Raw genomic sequence first — 18,111 nt, 5'->3', positions numbered from 1 at the left:
CTGTCCCTGGAGGGTTTACAATCTAAGGGATACTCCCTACTCTAAGGATTTTAACTTGCCCAATCACACTCCAGTCAACCGCACCTTGGCCCTGCCTTAATCCCACCCACTCTTTAGCCCCACCCATCTTATCCTCCCCACTCTTGACTTACATCTGACTTCTATTGGGTCCAATCATATTTAAGCCCACTTAATACAGTTTCTGGTTCAAATCTGAGAGATGTTACAGATCATTAGGCTACTGGAAAATTATAAGATAGCACACAACAAGATTACTTTTTTTAACCTATGTAAGTGCAAGAAGCTGGTAATAAATACAATTAATTTATCATTTCAAATTCAAATGCAAATCTTAAAAAATATATATTAACAAAAAGGGTAAAAATAAGTTGTTTTTTTTGCCAAATCAATTATTATATCGTTTATGTTTATTTCGCATTAACTGTACTGCCTTTTCTGACCTGCAGGACAAGGCAGTGTACAGACTAAAATAAAAAAAAAAGGCAATGAAAAGAGCTACAAAATGCAATTAAAGAGAAAGATACCATTTGGCAGAGCAATCATTCCAAACTAAGGAAGGTAGAGGTAGCACAGTCGCGGGGGACGGGGAAGAATGGGAGGGGAAGAAAGGGCAGTGGTTGAACAGATGCAACAAAGTTCTCAGCGGCCATTATAAGCTTCTCAGAATAGACAGGTCTTATTAAATAAAAAGACACCTTAGGGAGCGAACAAAATACTCCCAGGTGTATATCATGGAGGGTTTTGTTTTTTCAACTTTTTTCCTTTTTTGTTTTAAAATAATACAAATTATATTTTGAATATTAAGTGATGAATTTTTGATTACTAGACCTTTGTATTTACTGTGCGGTTATTCTCCTGCTTTTCTCTTTGTGTCCAACTTTACCTCAGGTTCACACCCATCCTCTAGTTTGTTTTACTACATAACTACAGAAGCTAGAAATTATTCAGCAGTGATGAACTACAGACATAAAACTCAGCCCTTATTTACTGTTAACTTTAAAATCTTCTTTTTAAATAATTATTTTATACATTACCTTGTTAATGGCCTTTGACGAAAAAGTGATTTCATCAATAAAGGTAACAATGTCCCCAGGCAGCAGTCTATCAAAGTACTTCCCACAGATATCATATGCTTGTAACCATTCAGTGACTGATTGGGGTTTTATCTTAAGATGATGGGGGTCACCATTCCAAAAGAGCTTCTGTAGCCACACTGCATGGATAGAACTAGATGAGAGCATGTTTCCATCTTTGCCTGGAATTCTGGATGCAAGTTTTGAGATGGATAAAACATTTTGACTTGTAAGAACAGGCTCCAGGGCTGTTAAAGGGTTTAGATTTTCATCGGTAAGATTCTTGTAGTTAAGGCCTACCAAAAGGAAAGAGACACAATTATTTCAATTTCATTCATTGTGTTATCATTAAAAATAATGAATTACTTCATTTAGGGACCCTTTTACTAAGCTGTGTTAGGCGCGAACACGTGCCTAAGGCAGCAAAAAATGGAGTACTGTGCGATTAACTCAAGCTTCCTGCAATAACTTTGAAATCTGTGTGTGCTAACTGCAAACTTTTTCTAATGTTCTGAGGGGACGTGTCAGGGGCAAAGAGTGGGCATGCCTGCACTAACCAGTTAGTGCATCCCCATTACCCACATGTTAACTGGTTGGCACACGAATACCATACGAGTCCTTACCACATTCAAAATGGGTGGCGGTAAGTGCTCAACTGGTAATTTTTTTTAAATGGCCATACACTAATGGCAAAATTAGCACATAACCATGAAAGCAAAAAATAGGAAAAAAAAAGGTATTGTTAAGGTTGTGGTATAAATGGCCTTAGTGCACAGGAAACACTCGCATAAAGGCATGCTAAGGACTTTTTACTAGAACTTAGTACAAGGACCCCTCAATCATGAAAATACCAAAAAAAAAAATAATAATAATAATGGCAGGACCCCATTAAAACCATATAATTGCAACCACCCCAAAAATAAACAAATAAAAAAACAATTCAACTGTTTTAAATAGTATGTGACATAATGCAGTCACTTTGGGGGAGTGGTTATTTTTACTGACATTATTCTCATTTGCATTTAAATTCTATGGGCTCTGTTTACTAAGGCGTGCTAGTGTTTTTAACATGCCTTCAATTAGTGTGCGCACTAACCGTGTAGGCACCAATAGGGATATTGTAGGCGCATACATAGTTAACGCACATACATGGTTAATGCACGTTAAAAACGCAACGCCGCTTAGTAAACAGGGCCCTATATTTGCAAAGAATTTGCATCTTTTATTGAAATATATTTGGAATATAACCTGGGAAATGGAAGAGTAGCTTATTGGTAAGAGCAGTAGGGTGAGAACCAGGGAACCAGGTTCAAATCACACTGATGCTCCTTGTGATCTTGGACAACTCAATTAACCCTCCACTGCCTCAGGTACAAATTTATCCCCCTGTTTACAAAGTCGCTGCAAATTCTGTTAATTCTGTGTTTTCAGGATTTCCCCAAGGAATATGCTTAAGATCTATTTGCATGCACTGCCTCCATCATATGCAGACAGATCTCATGAATATTGAGGAAATTCTGAAAAACCAACCTGGCAAGGGTTGAGGGTGGACACCCCTGATTTAGTGCTTGCCACTAAACAAACAAACCCCTTTGAATATTTGGCCCAATATTTTAAGGAAACTATTTTTAGATATTTTCAAAAATTATATATAAACTTACTATACCCACAATACAATTCAGTGAGTAAGACCAAGTTACCTCCATGTAGCAGGTATTCTCTGTGGACAGCAGGATACAAATCCTCGCTGCATGGGTGATGTTGCCAAACAGAACCCATGTGGGACAGTTTTTCGAACTTAGGGATCCTTTTACTAAGGTGCACTGAAAAATGGCTTGTGGTAGTGTAGGCGCGGGTTTTGTGAGCACACCAATCCATTTTCAAAGTGCCTATAAAAAAGGCCTTTTTAAAAGTTTTGCTGAAAATGGACGTGCGGCAAAATCAAAACTGCCGTGTATCCATTTTAGGTCTGCGACCTTACCACCAGCCATTGACCTAGCGGTAAAGTCCCACGCGGTAACCGAGCAGTAATGACCTAGGCGCATGTCACTTGGCGTGCGTCCGAAATAAAAATTATTTTTTGGCTGCGCGTATCGGGCATGCGCCAAAAATGAAATTACCACAAGATCCACGTGGAAGCTGGGAGGTAACTCCATCTTGGCAAGCGTTGGGTGCGCGTTGACGCTTATGCAGCTTTGTAAAAGGGCCCCTCAGTGAGTAACAAGCTTAAAAAACATACTATATTTCAGTGACAGCCAAGATGGCAAATTAAAAAAAAACAACCTCACTGGGTAAAAAGAACAGTATTTAGAACTGTTCCATCAGATGACCTTTACCATGCTCTTTACTACCAATGTCACATTACTACAACAATCTTTGCCTCCTTTCCCTTCAATCAGTTCATACAGTAATCCACCATCTCATTCTATCCCAGCAACTGAACTGAAGACACATCCATGACAATACTGGGAGATATTTCTTCTGTTACACTCAGACTCCCCATACATTCTTATCGATCTTTTATCCTGCACACTTACATTGCTTTTGTTAAAATGACAGCTTTAGCAAGACATACTACCTGTTCCTTAGATCCAGCTTCTTCCTCATGGATTACCATTCTCACCATGGTTTACTTCCTTTAGCTCTGCAGTTGATAAGAGTCTTTCCACTGGTAAATTCCCCACATCTTGGAAACATGCCTGGGGTGCCTTATACTTTAAAAGGTCTCTTTGGACCCTGTCCTTCCTTTTAATTATGTTCAGTCTCCAATCTCTGTTTATATCCAGATTAGCAGAGAGAACTGTCTTCCAACAACTGCTCCAGCATTTGGGTTGTGATAACATCCTGTATCCTTGCCAGTCTGGATTTTGATCAGGCCATAGCCTACAGACAATTCTAACAGCCTTACTAAGCAACCTACACTTTCCTCTGGACAATGGCAAGATTACTAGTTTCACTTGATCTGCCAGCCGTCTTTGGTCTTGTCAATCATTCCCTTTTGTTTTGCCTGTTGTCTTATATTGGTATCTCAGGTAGTGTATGCCAATGATTCTCTTTTCTTAGTGGTCAAACTTTCATGATTTCATATCCCTCTACACTCTCAGCTTATCAGTTGCATTGTGGCATTCTTCAGGGCTCAGTGTTGGCTTTCAATTCATTACCATATCTGATACAAGATACTTATTCTCACTCAAAGTTCTGCATACTGATGTCCCTCCATCTTTCTTTAGCTATCATTCCCTATGAGCCTGCCAGATTACTACATTCTCTCAAGGACTATCTTCTATATATTCCATCAGTATATCATGTAAGACTTGACACCACCAGAGTGCTCTGTATTGTACTGCACTGTCCCTTTGGAATTTTCTTCAAGCCCCCCCTTTGCCTAGAGCTGGCAGTCCAAAAATTTAAATCTGCCTTAAAAACCCATGTATTTCTGGAGGCTTTTGGTACATTAATAGCGGCATGGCTACTTGAAACATCCCATTCTTGTCATCTGACTGTGCGATTGGTTTTAGACATACTTATCTTTAGCTTATTTTTCTGTTTTCCTGTCTATACAATTACATTCTTTTCACTCTATTTATTCACTTATATATTTTTTAAACTTTCTATCCTGCCTATCACTAAGTGGCTTACATAATAACAAAAACATACATATATCAAAATATATCAAGCAAACATAAAGAACATTTTTCACCCACAATGCAAAGACAGCCTAAATCAGAAAGCTACCTAAAAATGCTCAAGAAGAAGTCACGTGATGCAGTGATCATCTCCAGACGTGTGCTTGAGCCACTCCGAGAGCCCCATGCATACTAGACTCATCTTTGCAATTCAGCAGCCTAACTAAACATCTTTTTGCACTGCTTATCTTGCTTTTGCTATATGGACAGATTTCTTGGAAAACTGGGAGACCCTATGCCAGCTAAAACCCTTAAAAAAGACAAAGGGAGAGACTGGTGGAGAAGAAAATGGTGGATGTTCTGCTGCTGCATCAGGCCCCTCTGTGACCTTCTTCAATTGTGGAGATTAAGGATGCAGTAGTTCAGACTTGGAAACCCTGATTTTTGCAGATTTTGGAGAAGATCTCTGAGTTACGGGGTCTACAATCTGATACTACCCGCTGAACCACAGAGTTGGAGGTGCGTGTGGCGAGGGAAGAAGAAGATATTCAGGCAACTACAGCCAAAGTTTGAGACTTACAGAAACTGGTTTGCAAGCGGGCAGATTGCCTAGAGGATCTTGAAACAAATTATGAGGTAAAGTGGATGGGCCCTTCCATGCACATGTGCTGCTCCCCTTCCCCCCCCCCCCCCCCCAAAAAAAAAAAAAACCACACACACACACACACACCACACAACAAATATCTTCCCGGAGATATTTTTTTAAAACACATATTTTTTTTTCACCTACCCCACATCTCCTTCCTCTCCTCTGTGACATCCTGGCATATGTGCTCCTGTCTCTGAACCCCATCCCTCCCCGGTGTACCGTAAAGGCATCCTTGGCACCTGCGATTCATTCTTGTTGCTTGCGCCGGACCCAAAGGCTTCCATCTGCCACGTCCCACCTTCATTGACATCATTGCCTGTTTCCTGTCTGGTGGAATGCTGCAGATGGAAGCCTGCAGAGCTGATTCAAGCAGTGAGAATGAATTGCTGTAGGCACTGAGGATGCCTGTACTGTCACTGGAGAGGGACAGGGTTCAGAGACAGAAGCACAGATGCCAGGATGCCATGGCGGAGAGGGAGGAAGAGAGCAGTGTGGTGTTACCACTAGGTGGGCCTGAGCCAAGACTGGGTGGGCCTGTGCACACCCAAGCCCACCCGTAGCTACGGCACTGCTGGTGCATCTTTGAACTACTCATCTTGGCACCCTCTTGATCTTAGCAGGTGAATACAACAGTATCTTAGACCTCTTGTTAGATAGGACACACATTACGTATGACCCTAGTGTAGGACACTCCAAGGGGTTTGGGCATTTGTGTAAAGCTTTAAACTTAGTTGATCCCTGGAGATTGCTCCATCCTGATATTAAAGACTATACTCATTTGTCTTGGGCACATAATTCTCTTTCTCAGATTTACAAAATTTTGACCTCCCAGGCTTTTTTTCACTATATAGATTCAGTGAAGATAAGCCCTGTGGCTATCTCAGATCACAAACCCATTTGGCTGAGCCTTCAGTCATTTTTGTCGGTCTAAGGAAGGGGATTTTGGAGATTTTCGATGTATTCAAAGAACCACCCTGGGGAAAAAATTGAGGAATACAAAGCCCATAATGGCTAGCATGTGCAGGTGTCCTTGCTCTTTTGGAATACTGCTATTGTGTTGGTATTGTGTGTGTGTGGGGGGGGGGGGGGGGGATTTGATAGCTTACACAAGTGCAAGGAACAAGGGCATTTATCAAGGCATAGCTCTCCTAGAGAGGAAGTTGTTGAAGATTAAGCGGGCTTATATAGTTAACCCTTTAGATTGTCTCAAGGAGACATTACTTGCCACTCAAAAGTCCCTAAATGCATTGCTCTATCAGTGGATATTGAAAACGCATATCTCTAAGAAAGTATAATTTTTTTAACTTTGACAATAGGGCAGGGTCTTTATTGGTCCATCTGGTCAAGAATTGGGGAGGGGAGAGGAACTAGATATATCACAGGTTTCCGGGATTTGACGAGTGCATTTAATAGTTTATTATAGTTTTGATATACCGCAATTGCAAGGTTAGTTGATCACAGTGGTTTACAATAAGGCTAAAAATACAAAAAAACAAAAACAGAAAAGAACGCTATTTGTAATAGTAAGGAATCAGTCACCAAAGAGAAAAGAAACAGAGAGTCTGCTGGACCTAAGACTGAGTACAGGTTAAGAGCAGCCTAAACAGGTAGGGTTGCTGGCCCAAATGCCATCCTAAAAAAATGCTTTTTTAACAGCATCTTAAATTTTGGAAATGACACTTCTGATCTAACCATAGGGGGATGATCATTTCAGAACTTAGGGGAAATAAAGAAAAAGGCAGAGGAGAATGTGGACTCATAGTGGGCTAAGAGAGGGGAGGGCAGGATGAGGTGACTGGCATCAAGGGATCTAAGATATCCGTAAGGGGTATAGGGGCATCAAGGGATCTAAGATATCCGTAAGGGGTATAGGGGACAGTCAAGGAGGAAAGTTAAGAAGAGATTGGAGATATTTTTCTAGAATATTTTACAAATCTTTATCAGAGGCCTGCTCCGGTTAACCAATCATTAATTGAGGATTACCTGCATAGATCTGATATCCTCACCTTTACTGTTAAGCAGGTCAATCAACACAATGCTCCTATTCAGGGGAAAGAAATACAAAATGCAACAACTGTGTAATCTGAGAGCATTGGGTCCTGATGGCTACCCCCTTGAATTTTATAAGTTATTGGTGCCACAAGTTAGTGGTCCATTGGTAGCTTATTTTAATGCAGCTACTTACCAGTGTGCTTTCCCTAGAGAATCAAATGAGGTGCTTATTTCTTTAATTCCTACATCCAATTGGCCACTGCAGGGCGCCAAGTTCTCATAGGCCTATCTCATTAATTAATGTTGATTTAAAGATCCAGTCCTGAATTTTTGCAGACTGGCTTACTTTGATTCTCCCTGATGTGATCAGAGAGGATTAGGTGGGCTTTGTGTGGTGCAGGCAGTCGAGCCTACATATGAGAAGGGTCTTGTTGGCAATGTCACATCACTTTACTTCTGACACTGATCTACTTTTAGTAGGACTGGATGTCAAAAAGGCATTTGACTTGGGGCTGCATGGTTGGTTTTATGATACACTGTTGGTACTCTATTCCAACCCAGCTGCTTTCTTGAATGTTAATAAGTCAGGACCCATCCATTTCCCATTGGCAAAGGCACAAGGCAGGGATGCCAGCTTTCGCCATTTTTGTTTTTGTTCTATCTGGAGCCTCTGTCGTATACTTTATGCTTAATTTGATCCATGAGGCCAGCATGAGGGATCATATGGTGAAACTATTGGCTTTTGCAGATGAGATCTTGCTAGTGTTGACCGAACCTCAAGCACTGAGCCAGATATTACGCGATTGCCTGCATTTCGTTTAAATTGCCCAAAATCAGAGGCTTTGCCCCTCCATAAACACGAGACATGCCTGGTAGGGTGCAATTCCTCTCAACTGGAAGGACAGAGGACTTACGTATTTGGAAGTTATTATACTGGATAATACCAGAGCCTGTACTACAACTCTAAAATCATACCTTTCAACACTGACCTCAATTTGAACAGCATACACAGCTGAAAGAAACATCCTTTCGCTGCTTGTCCAATTTGCTCTTTGAAAGACAACTGAAAGTATAATATAATGCCAAGACTTCTCAAAGTTGACTTAACAGAGACTAAAACCCCTTCAACATTACAATGTGTCAGAGAAAACATTTACAACTTCATACCTACCATCATAATTTCAGTCTTGGCCATATTCAACAGCAATTTATTATCCTTCATCCAGTCACTAATCCTAGTCATGAATTCATTGTAATCATATAATCACCTCCCCCTCCACCAGGAAGAAAAACACCTGATCTAAGGAGGACATGAGGAAAGGTTAAAGTGGCTAGGGCTCTTCAGCTTGGAGAAAAGGCGGCTGAGGGGAGATATGATAGAGGTCTATAAAAGAATGAGTGGAGTTGAATGGGTAGATATGAAGCGTCTGTTTACGCCTTCCAAAAATACATGTGATGAAGCTACAATGTAGTAAATTTAAAATGAATCGGAGAAAATGTTTCTTCACTCAATGTGTAATTCAACTCTGGAATTCGTTGCCAAAGAATGTGGTAAAAGCAGTTAGCTTGGACGAGTTTAAAAAAGGTTTGGACGGCTTCCTAATGGAAAAGTACATAGACCATTATTAAATGGACTTGGGGAAAATCCACTATTTCTGGGATAAGCAGTATAAAATGTTTTGTACTTTTTTGGGATCTTGCCAGGCACTGTTGGAAACAGGATGCTGGGCTTGATGGACTTTTGGTCTTTCCCAGTATGGCACTACTTATGTACTTTTGTATTTATGACATATAGATGTTAAAAAGAAGGGCAGACAAAGCAGACCCCTGTGAGACCCACTTAACAACCGGATTAATGGATAAGAATTTTGAATGTCTACTTGCATCAATCTCCTTGACATATAAGATCAAATCCGTTCAACTACTGTCCCTTGTATTGCCAAACTTGCTAATTTTTTCTTTAGCATAACAAGATCAACAGTGTCAAAAGCAGAGGAGATATCTAATGACACCTATCTTTACTCTCCTTACCTTTATGTAAGGAGAGTAAATAAAAGCAAGAGAAAAAGGAAACTGATATGGTTCTCCAAGCAAGTGGCAGAGAAAATAAAGGCTACAGAGTTGGCATTCATGAAATATAGAAAAATTCAAGAAGAGGAACACAGAGAGGAATACTGGATGAAACTGAAAGAAGCTAAGAGAGAGATACTTCTGGCAAAAGCGAAAGCGGAAGAACAAATGGCTAGAAATGTAAAGAGGGGTGACAAAAATTTCTTCAGGTATATTAGTGAAAGGAGGAAGACTAAAAATGGAATTGTGAGACTGAAAGATGCTGCAAATCGCTATGTGGATAATGATGAAGAAAATGCAAATTTGCTAAACGAATACTTTTGTTCTGTTTTCACTGAAAAAAATCCTGGAGAAGGACCACGATTGACTGGCAAAAGTACATATGAAAATGGAGCAGCTATAGCACCGTTCACAGAAGCGAGTGTATGAACAACTTGAAAATCTAAAGGTGGACAAAGCCATGGGACCGGACGGGATCCACCCCAAGATACTGATGGAGCACAGAGAGGTTCTGGCGGGTCCCTCTTAAAGATTTGTTTAATAAATCCTTGGAGATGGGAGAGGTTCCATGGGATTGGAGAAGAGTGGATGTGGTCCCTCTTCACAAAAGTGGTGATAGGGAAGAAGCTAGAAACTACAGGCCGGTAAGCCTCACTTCGAATATTGGAAAAGTAATGGAAGCGATGTGAGGAAAGGATAGTAAATTTCATGGAAGCCAATAAGTTGCAAGATCCGAGACAACATGGTTTTACCAAAGGTAAATCGTGCCAAACAAATCTCATTGAATTCTTTGACTGGGTGACCGGAGAATTGAATCATTGAATATATATTCCTTATTATCGTTGACCCTTATTGTACCTTATACTCTAACCTTACCTGACCCCTATTTCAATCTATATTTGTTTAATCCTACCGGACTTGGCGTTCACCTTTAAGGTATTTTGTAAGCCACATTGAGCCTGCTAATGGGTGGGAAAATGTGGGATACAAATGTTACAAATAAATCAATCAATCAATCAATCAATCAAGGACGTGCTATAGACATAATCTACTTAGACTTCAGCAAAGCTTTCGACACAGTTCCCCACAGGAGGATCTTGAATAAACTTGGCAGGCTGAAGATAGGACCCGACTTGGTGAACTGGATTAGGAACTAGTTGACGGACAGACGCCAGAGGGTGGTGGTAAATGGAATTCACTCGGATGAGGGAAAGGTGAGTAGTGGAGTGTCTCAGGGATCGGTGCTGGGGCCGATTCTGTTCAATATATTTGTGAGTGACATTGCCAAAGGGTTAGAAGGTAAAGTTTGCCTTTTTGCGGATGATACCAAGATTTGTAACAGAGTGGACATCCCGGAGGGAGTGGAAAATATGAAAAAGGATCTGCAGAAGCTAAATGAATGGTCTAATGTTTGGCAATTAAAATTCAATGCGAAGAAATGCAATGTGATGCACTTAGGGAGTAGAAATCCACGGGAGATGTATGTGTTAGGCAGTGAGAGCCTGATATGTACAGGCAGGGAGAGGGATCTTGGGGTGATAGTATCTGAGGATCTGAAGGCGACAAAACAGTGTGTCAAGACAGTGGCCATAGGCAGAAAGTTGCTAGGCTGTATAGAGAACGGTGTGACCAGCAGAAGAAAGGAGGTGTTGATGCCCCTATACAAGCCATTGGTGAGGCCCCACCTGGAGGACTATGTTCAGTTTTGGAGGCCGTATCTTGCTAAGGATGTAAAAAGAATTGAAGCGGTGCAAAGAAAAGTTACAAAAATGGTAATGGATTTGCAAGACGTATGAGGAGAGACTTGCTGACCTGAACATATATACCCTGGAGGAAAGGAGAAACAGGGGTGATATGATACAGACGTTCAAATATTTGAAAGGTATTAATCTGCAAACGAACCTTTTCTGGGGACTGGAAGGCGGTAGAACTAGGGGACATGAAATGAGGTTGAAGGGGGGCAGACTCAAGAAAAATGTCAGGAAGTATTTTTTCACGGAGAGAGTGATGGATACTTGGAATGCCCTCCTGAGGGAGGTGGTGGAGATGAAAGCAGTAACAGAATTCAAAAAAGCGTGGGATAAACATAAAGGAATCCTGTTCAGAAGGAATGGATCCTCAGAAGCTTAGCAGAGATTGGGTGGCAGTGCTGGTGGTTAGGAGGCAGGGCTAGTGCTGGGCAGACTTTGGTCTGTGCCCTGAAAATGGCAGATACAAATCAAGGTCAGGTATAGATATAAAGTAGCACATAAGAGTTTATCTTGTTGGGCAGACTGGATGAACCATACAGGTCTTTTTTTGCCGTCACTTACTATGTTACAAAATAAAATACCATCCCCTTATCCACCTCCCTCCTTCCTAAGCTCATCTAACTTTTGATAATAACAACATTTCTACACTATGTGCTCTTCTAAATCCATAGTGGATTTAGAGTGGAGGAGTGGCCTAATGGTTAGGGTGGTGGACTTTGGTCCTGGGGAACTGCGGAACTGATTTTGATTCCCACTTCAGGCACAGGCAGCTCCTTGTGACTCTGGGCAAGTCACTTAACCCTCCATTGCCCCATGTAAGCCGCATTGAGCCTGCCATGAGTGGGAAAGTGCGGGGTACAAATGTAACAAAAAAAAAATAGTGAAATTAATCTAAACCGTGAACACGCTCAACAAATTCTTCTGACTACTGCAAAACTACCTTTTCAATGATTTTCCCCACCATAGGAAGATCAGAGATTGGTCTATAATTACTCAATATCTGTGGATTAAGTTTATCTGCTTTCAACATTGGCTTCACTGTTGCTAATTTCAAAACTTCTGGAAAACCCCCCGCATTTAAGTGAAACATTAATAATAAACACTACAATGGTGCTACCAATTCAGCAATGTGTTAAATAACAATAAAAGAGCAAGGATCTACTACAGAATTTCACTAGAAATAGCAAGCAGGAAGTGGCATACATATGTAGTGAAGTAACTAAAAAGCTTCCCGTACTTATTTAAGCTGAAGAAGCTTTCTTGCACCAGTATCATTGGTGACATAACCCATGCTGTGAGGACGTGCTGTCTTGCTATTACTAACAGAAACAAATAACCACGTAATTTTTTAGAAATGTATTGAGTCTCAGCTCATTTGCAAGGCTGGCCTTAACAGCTGGTATTGATTTAAAGGCATGGTAAGCTTTTCTTTAAAGGACAAGAGGCTCTTTCAACATATTAGACATATTTGCAGAGAAAATTTAATGTATTTGAGCTTAAAAATCAGATTTGTTCAAAGCACAAAATGGATACTCTACCTGAGGCAACTGCCTTGAGTTTTTTAAGCAGTTTTATGTGAGTTTCAGGTTTGATTGCATGCTTCACGTATTGTGGACAACCATAGTTCTCTAGAAGAGTAAAGTAATACAGCAACCTCTGGTGATCTTTGCCTTCAATGCTTGGGTAGACATATTTAGCCATATGTTCATAAAAAGCTTCAGGGTTTGTTTTTAGTGTTTCAAAAAGGTTAAGATTTTGTGCTCTTTCTTCAATTTCCAATGTAGACAAACTGTGTTTAAAAACATTTCATTTAGTTGTATGAATAAAAACTAATATACAGTACATTATCTATAGAATATATATTACAGCAATCACATTTCATTTTAAATAAGAAAAGATATGCAAAAGTTTAACATTCACATTATATAAAATATATTAAACACAGAATATGAGTTACAATGAAACACTTTCAGATAGCTCATTTTCTCCAGGAAGGGAGAGACTAATAACAGTCACCTAGCCAGATGGATCCTTTACGCAGAAACTCCCTGAACACTCAATTTTTGGATAACTTATGATCTGTTATGCAGTTTAAAACTATCAGGCCATGGTTATCTCCTAAGAGTGGGGAGTGACAAATGAAGTCTTCAAAAGGTGTGGAAAAGGCCTGACGTTATCTGTGAAAGAAATGATAACACCTAATACTGTACACAGTTCTGTTGATAATGCAATGAAGATAAGGCAGAGTGTACAATGAAGATAAGATTGTCATTTTGGACTTTTTTATTATTTTATTTATAGAATTTAGCATTATATCCAAGCAATTTTACTCTTGTCGTTTTTGGACTTTTATATTGCATGTGAGCCTTCAAAAATGAACTTTGGTCATAAGGAAAGTTCCCTATAAATAAGGAGGCTGTGCACATTTTATTTAGCCTGACATTATTAAGTAAAGTTCAATCTAAAAAAGATGAAATACTGTGGTTTTGCAGATCGTTTAGTAACTTTTTAAAAAATAATGTGTGAATATATTTATTGGCCAAGACTGGCAATTGTTAAATTCCTTAATATAGGAAAATTGAGCAAATAATGAAGTATTCATTATCAGGAAGTATTCCTGATGTGTGGGGATGGATTTCCTCACAGGGGATATAAAATAAGGCTGATACTTGCTGTGCAATTTCCTTTCTTTTGATCCTGTGATAATTCTTTTGACATTCTTTATTAGAGCAATTTATTTTTAATGAATACACTGAGGACTCTCAACTAACTCATAAGAACCCTCAGAGTGAAAATTTCCCCACTCAGAAAATCCAAACATAGTGCCCATTTTTACAAGATAGCTATATTAAGCTGCTCTAAATGAAGACATTCCCAGAGGTGTAATTTGGTTGTAAAAGAAAACCATATGTCTACACTGACTACTCAAAATTTACACATGCAGTTCCTCTGCCTAATCCTATCTACATATATAGAAAGGGCAAAGCATACATACTTTTGCACCTATGTGTTAAATTTTCAAAAAGGAATTACCCTGGTAGAATCTCTCAGAAAATTGCTAAAGGTACACAGAAATAAAAGAGAAGTCAAATCCATAAGGAGTCTGTACTGAAAAGGTGATAAAAGAAAACACAAATGATTGGTACTAAAGATGGAGAATAAAAAGATATGCACCAACTAAAATTCAGCATAATCAATTAATTTAAAATGTTATGTCAGTTTCAATTATAAAAGGTCAAACACACAGAGTTCTGATTTCCTTCTTTCTAAGCCACTGATTGATATCATTTTGACCTTTGAACACAGGCTATATATACCACACATGTATTTTGGTAGATGGCACAGAAGTAGAATGCGTAAGTAAATATTTAAGTAACAATACTGTGATTCCAGACCATGATACACATGGTTTATTAAGGCAAAAAAAAAAAGTAGGGGTGGACCAGAAGAACCCTGCAGCCAAATGGGATTAGAGAAAAGTGTCTTTGTTAAGCACCACCATTGTAAACTGACCCGACACGGGGCCGTGTTTCAGCGGGTATACTGTCTGCTTCAGAGGTCACAACTGTATCATAATAAGAGCACTGCTCTCCAAGCGGTGCCAGAATGTGTATTTGACATGCTGCAAGTTCCTGATGAGATAATCTCAGTGATAGTTTTGTGGACAATACTAGTGCGGTATTTGCCCATCTCTCCCTGTGAATATAGCACAATTTGGCACCACTTGGAGAGTTGTGCTCTTACTGCGAAACAGTTGTGACCTTTGAAGCAGACGGTATACCCACCGAAACGGCCTCGTATCAGGTCGGTTTACAATGGTGGTGCTTAACAAAGACTGTTTTCTCTAATCCCATTTAGATGCAAGGTTCTTTCTGGTCCACCCCTACATTTTTGCCTTGGTATCACTTGTGATAGGGTTTTTTTTTCCCTTTTTTGATACATGGTTTATTAGTATACTGAGGTGGTTTACTGTAGACTGAGTCTTCATTTTATATGTTTGTCTTAACCCATTTGTCATTAATTATTAAATTGCCTCAATATGGTGTCATTGGATAATATGGTATCATGGGGTAAGTGCCTGGAAAAAGCAGATTTTTGCCATAAAAAGAAATCTGTTATGGAAGTTGTTTGATTTGTTTGGTTACTGTACATAGGGTAGTGACATCATCCTAAGAAGACAAATTGATTGCGATAATAATTTCTGAGTTACCCTAATGAAAGCATAATCTTTTGTTCACTTGGAAAAATAAACACCTTTTCATTCACAGACAAAAAATCTGGGAAAGGAGTGTACCCTGGGGTCAATGACAATGTGACACAAGGACAAACAACCCTGAAGTTACACCACAAAATGTGAGGTGAGGTGAGGTTCTAAAGCTAACCATCTGGATATTACAATGAAAAATTTTCATCCACAGGTAAGAAACTGGCTGAAATATGAGGCAACTGTACACTAGGGTTTGTTATGGTTCTACTGAGACAGGCAGGGGAATGACTGGGACTCGCTTCTGATTGGCCTGTCAGGGATTGAGCTGATGTTTGCAGCAGCAGACCTCAGAACTCAGACCTTATTTAAACTTACCTCTCCCTACAGCGGATGCTCTAGCGTTATTTCCTCTGAGCTGAGCTCTGGTTCTCTTACTTAGTCTTTGCTCTTGGCACAGTGTGTATTCTTTGGAGTTTGCTTGCTCTTCTCTTTGTTTATAGTCTCTGTGTGTGCTGGTTGTAACCAGTGTTTTCTTGGGTCTGTCCTCTGCCTCCTTTCTTCCTGCCTGGCTGTGGTGTTGTTTTGTCCCTGGTAAGCTGTTCCTGCTTTGTTTGTTTAGTTTCCCTGTACTCTGTTTTAAACCTTTATGTGCAGTGCTTGGTATTTGTCTTTTATGAGCCCTGATTCTTTCCTGTCCTTTATTTGAAAGCAGCCTTTCTCTGTAGTCTCATATTAGCCCTCTCCGCAAGTCACTTCACTGGCTTCCTATCCGTTTCCGCATACAGTTCAAACTCCTCTTATTGACCTATAAGTGCATTCACTCTGCAGCTCCTCAGTACCTCTCCTCTCTCATCTCTCCCTACATTCCTCCCCGGGAACTCCATTCACTGGGTAAATCTCTCTTATCTGCACCCTTCTCCTCCACTGCTAACTCCAGACTCCGTTCCTTTTATCCTGCTGCACAATATGCCTGGAATAGACTTTCTGAGCCGGTATGTCGAGCTCCATCTCTGGCCATCTTCAAATCTAAGCTAAAAGCCCACCTTTTTGATGCTGCTTTTAACTCCTAACCCTTATTCACTTGTTCAGAACCCTTATTTTATCATCCTCACTTTAATATTCCCTTATCTCTTATTTGTCCTGTTTGTCTGTCCTAATTAGATTGTAAGCTCTGTCGAGCAGGGACTGTCTCTTCATGTTCAAGTGTACAGTGCTGCGTATGTCTAGTAGCGCTATAGAAATGATAAGTAGTAGTAGTAGTAGTCTGCTTTTGCTTGTTATTTTCCTGTGGGCTCTGGCCCTTTTCTTGTTTGTGTATTTGAAAGTGGTCCTTCCCTTTGTTCTGCTTTTACTCTAGGTGCCCTGTGTCTGTTATTTGACTTTGGGGAGCTCTGTCCTCCTTTCCTGGTTTAGTTAGTTAGAAGCTGCCTTTTCTTTCTGTCTGCTCTTGCCCTTGGCCTGCTGGGTTTGTTTTGACTCTGGGGGGTCCTGGCCTTCCTCCTCCTGGGGAATTCTAGCAGCCTTTTCCTTCAGTCTTTTTTCCTGCTCAGCCATTTCTGTGGAGCTTCACTCTTTTAGGTTCCAAGTCTATAGTGTCCTGCTCTGAACCTGGCATTCTCTTTTTCCCTGTGGGCTGTGTCCTCCACTACCTGGGTTACTGTGTAGCCTTTGTTTGTATTCTCTCCCTCTGGTTGTAGTCTGTATCCACCAGTTTGGTCTGTTGCCCTTCCCTTTGTGTCACTGCCTGGTGCTGTGTGCGCTGCTTGAGCTTCAGTCCCTTCTGGGACCCCTCGTTGTTCTTTTCCCTTTCCTAGTGTATGATTCGGTTCCAGATTGGCCTTGCGGCCCACCTGAGTGGTCTATTTCCCTTTTCTTGTGGTGCTTGTTGATTTTCCCCAGAGTGTGTGGGGCCGCAGAGAGGGGGAGGGGCGGGGGGAGCAAAATTCCCCGGGCCCAATACACCAAGAAGGGCCCAGCACTGGAGTCTCTCACCCTCTCCTGCTCCCAAGCCGCTGGCGCCGCAGTCCCGTCTCCACCTGCCTACCCTCAGCTCCCTTCTGTCTGTCGCACGACCCCCTGCATTTAAAAAATCTCTAAAGCAGCAGCTCAGCGCCTTCTCTATGAAAGGGGCAGATCGCCTCGGGTGGGCCTTCCCTCACTGTGTCTCGCCCTCCTCTGATGTAACTTCCTATTCCCACAAGGGGGGGACACAGTGAGGGAAGGCCCGCCCGAGGCGATCTGCCCCTTTCACAGAGAAGGCGCTGGGCTGCTGCTTTAGAGATTTTTTTAAAATTTAAATGAAGGGGGTCGGATGGCAGGCAGAAGGGAGAAGAGGGTAGGTAGATAGGTGGAGACTGGGAACTGCGGTGCCAGCGCCCTGGGAGCAAGGGAGGGAGGTGACAGAAGTAGCAATTGAGGGGGGGGGTGATCCTTGGGTGGGCGGCGGCGGTGATCCTGGGGGGGGGGCACGGCGATACTGGAGGGGGCGCGGCCTTACCCCGGACCCGGCTCAGTCTCTCAGCGGCCCTGATGCATAGTGCCTGTTTGATCTACCCTAGGCCTTGGCCAAGGTCCTTCCTAAGCCTCGGCCTGGGAACAAGGGCTCACAATCAGATTTAATAGGGTTTCAGTGACAATGAGGACAATTTTGTAACTGGATGCCTCCATTAGGCACCCTGAGAGCATATGGTAGAGGCCTATTCTAAAATGGAATGTGGGTGCC

The 18,111-nt window shown here is 41.1% G+C and overlaps 1 protein-coding gene across 1 annotated transcript in view; it reads right to left on the bottom strand.

Annotated features, from left to right (window-relative positions):
• Window positions 1-18,111, bottom strand: part of NBAS (NBAS subunit of NRZ tethering complex) — an 892,343-nt gene that overhangs the window by 308,601 nt on the left and 565,631 nt on the right. The window contains exons 43-44 of the mRNA XM_030198850.1: window positions 12,721-12,971; window positions 1,056-1,390 (exon numbers count right to left, since the gene is read on the bottom strand). Of these exons, the coding sequence (XP_030054710.1) occupies window positions 1,056-1,390; window positions 12,721-12,971 (586 nt within the window). The remainder of the gene's footprint in view (window positions 1-1,055; window positions 1,391-12,720; window positions 12,972-18,111) is intronic.

The sequence above is a fragment of the Microcaecilia unicolor genome, chromosome 3 (genome assembly GCF_901765095.1).
Source record: "Microcaecilia unicolor chromosome 3, aMicUni1.1, whole genome shotgun sequence".
NCBI lineage: Eukaryota > Metazoa > Chordata > Amphibia > Gymnophiona > Siphonopidae > Microcaecilia > Microcaecilia unicolor.
Note: the sequence above shows the minus strand (reverse complement) of the source record. Positions and strands in the feature narration are given on the sequence as shown.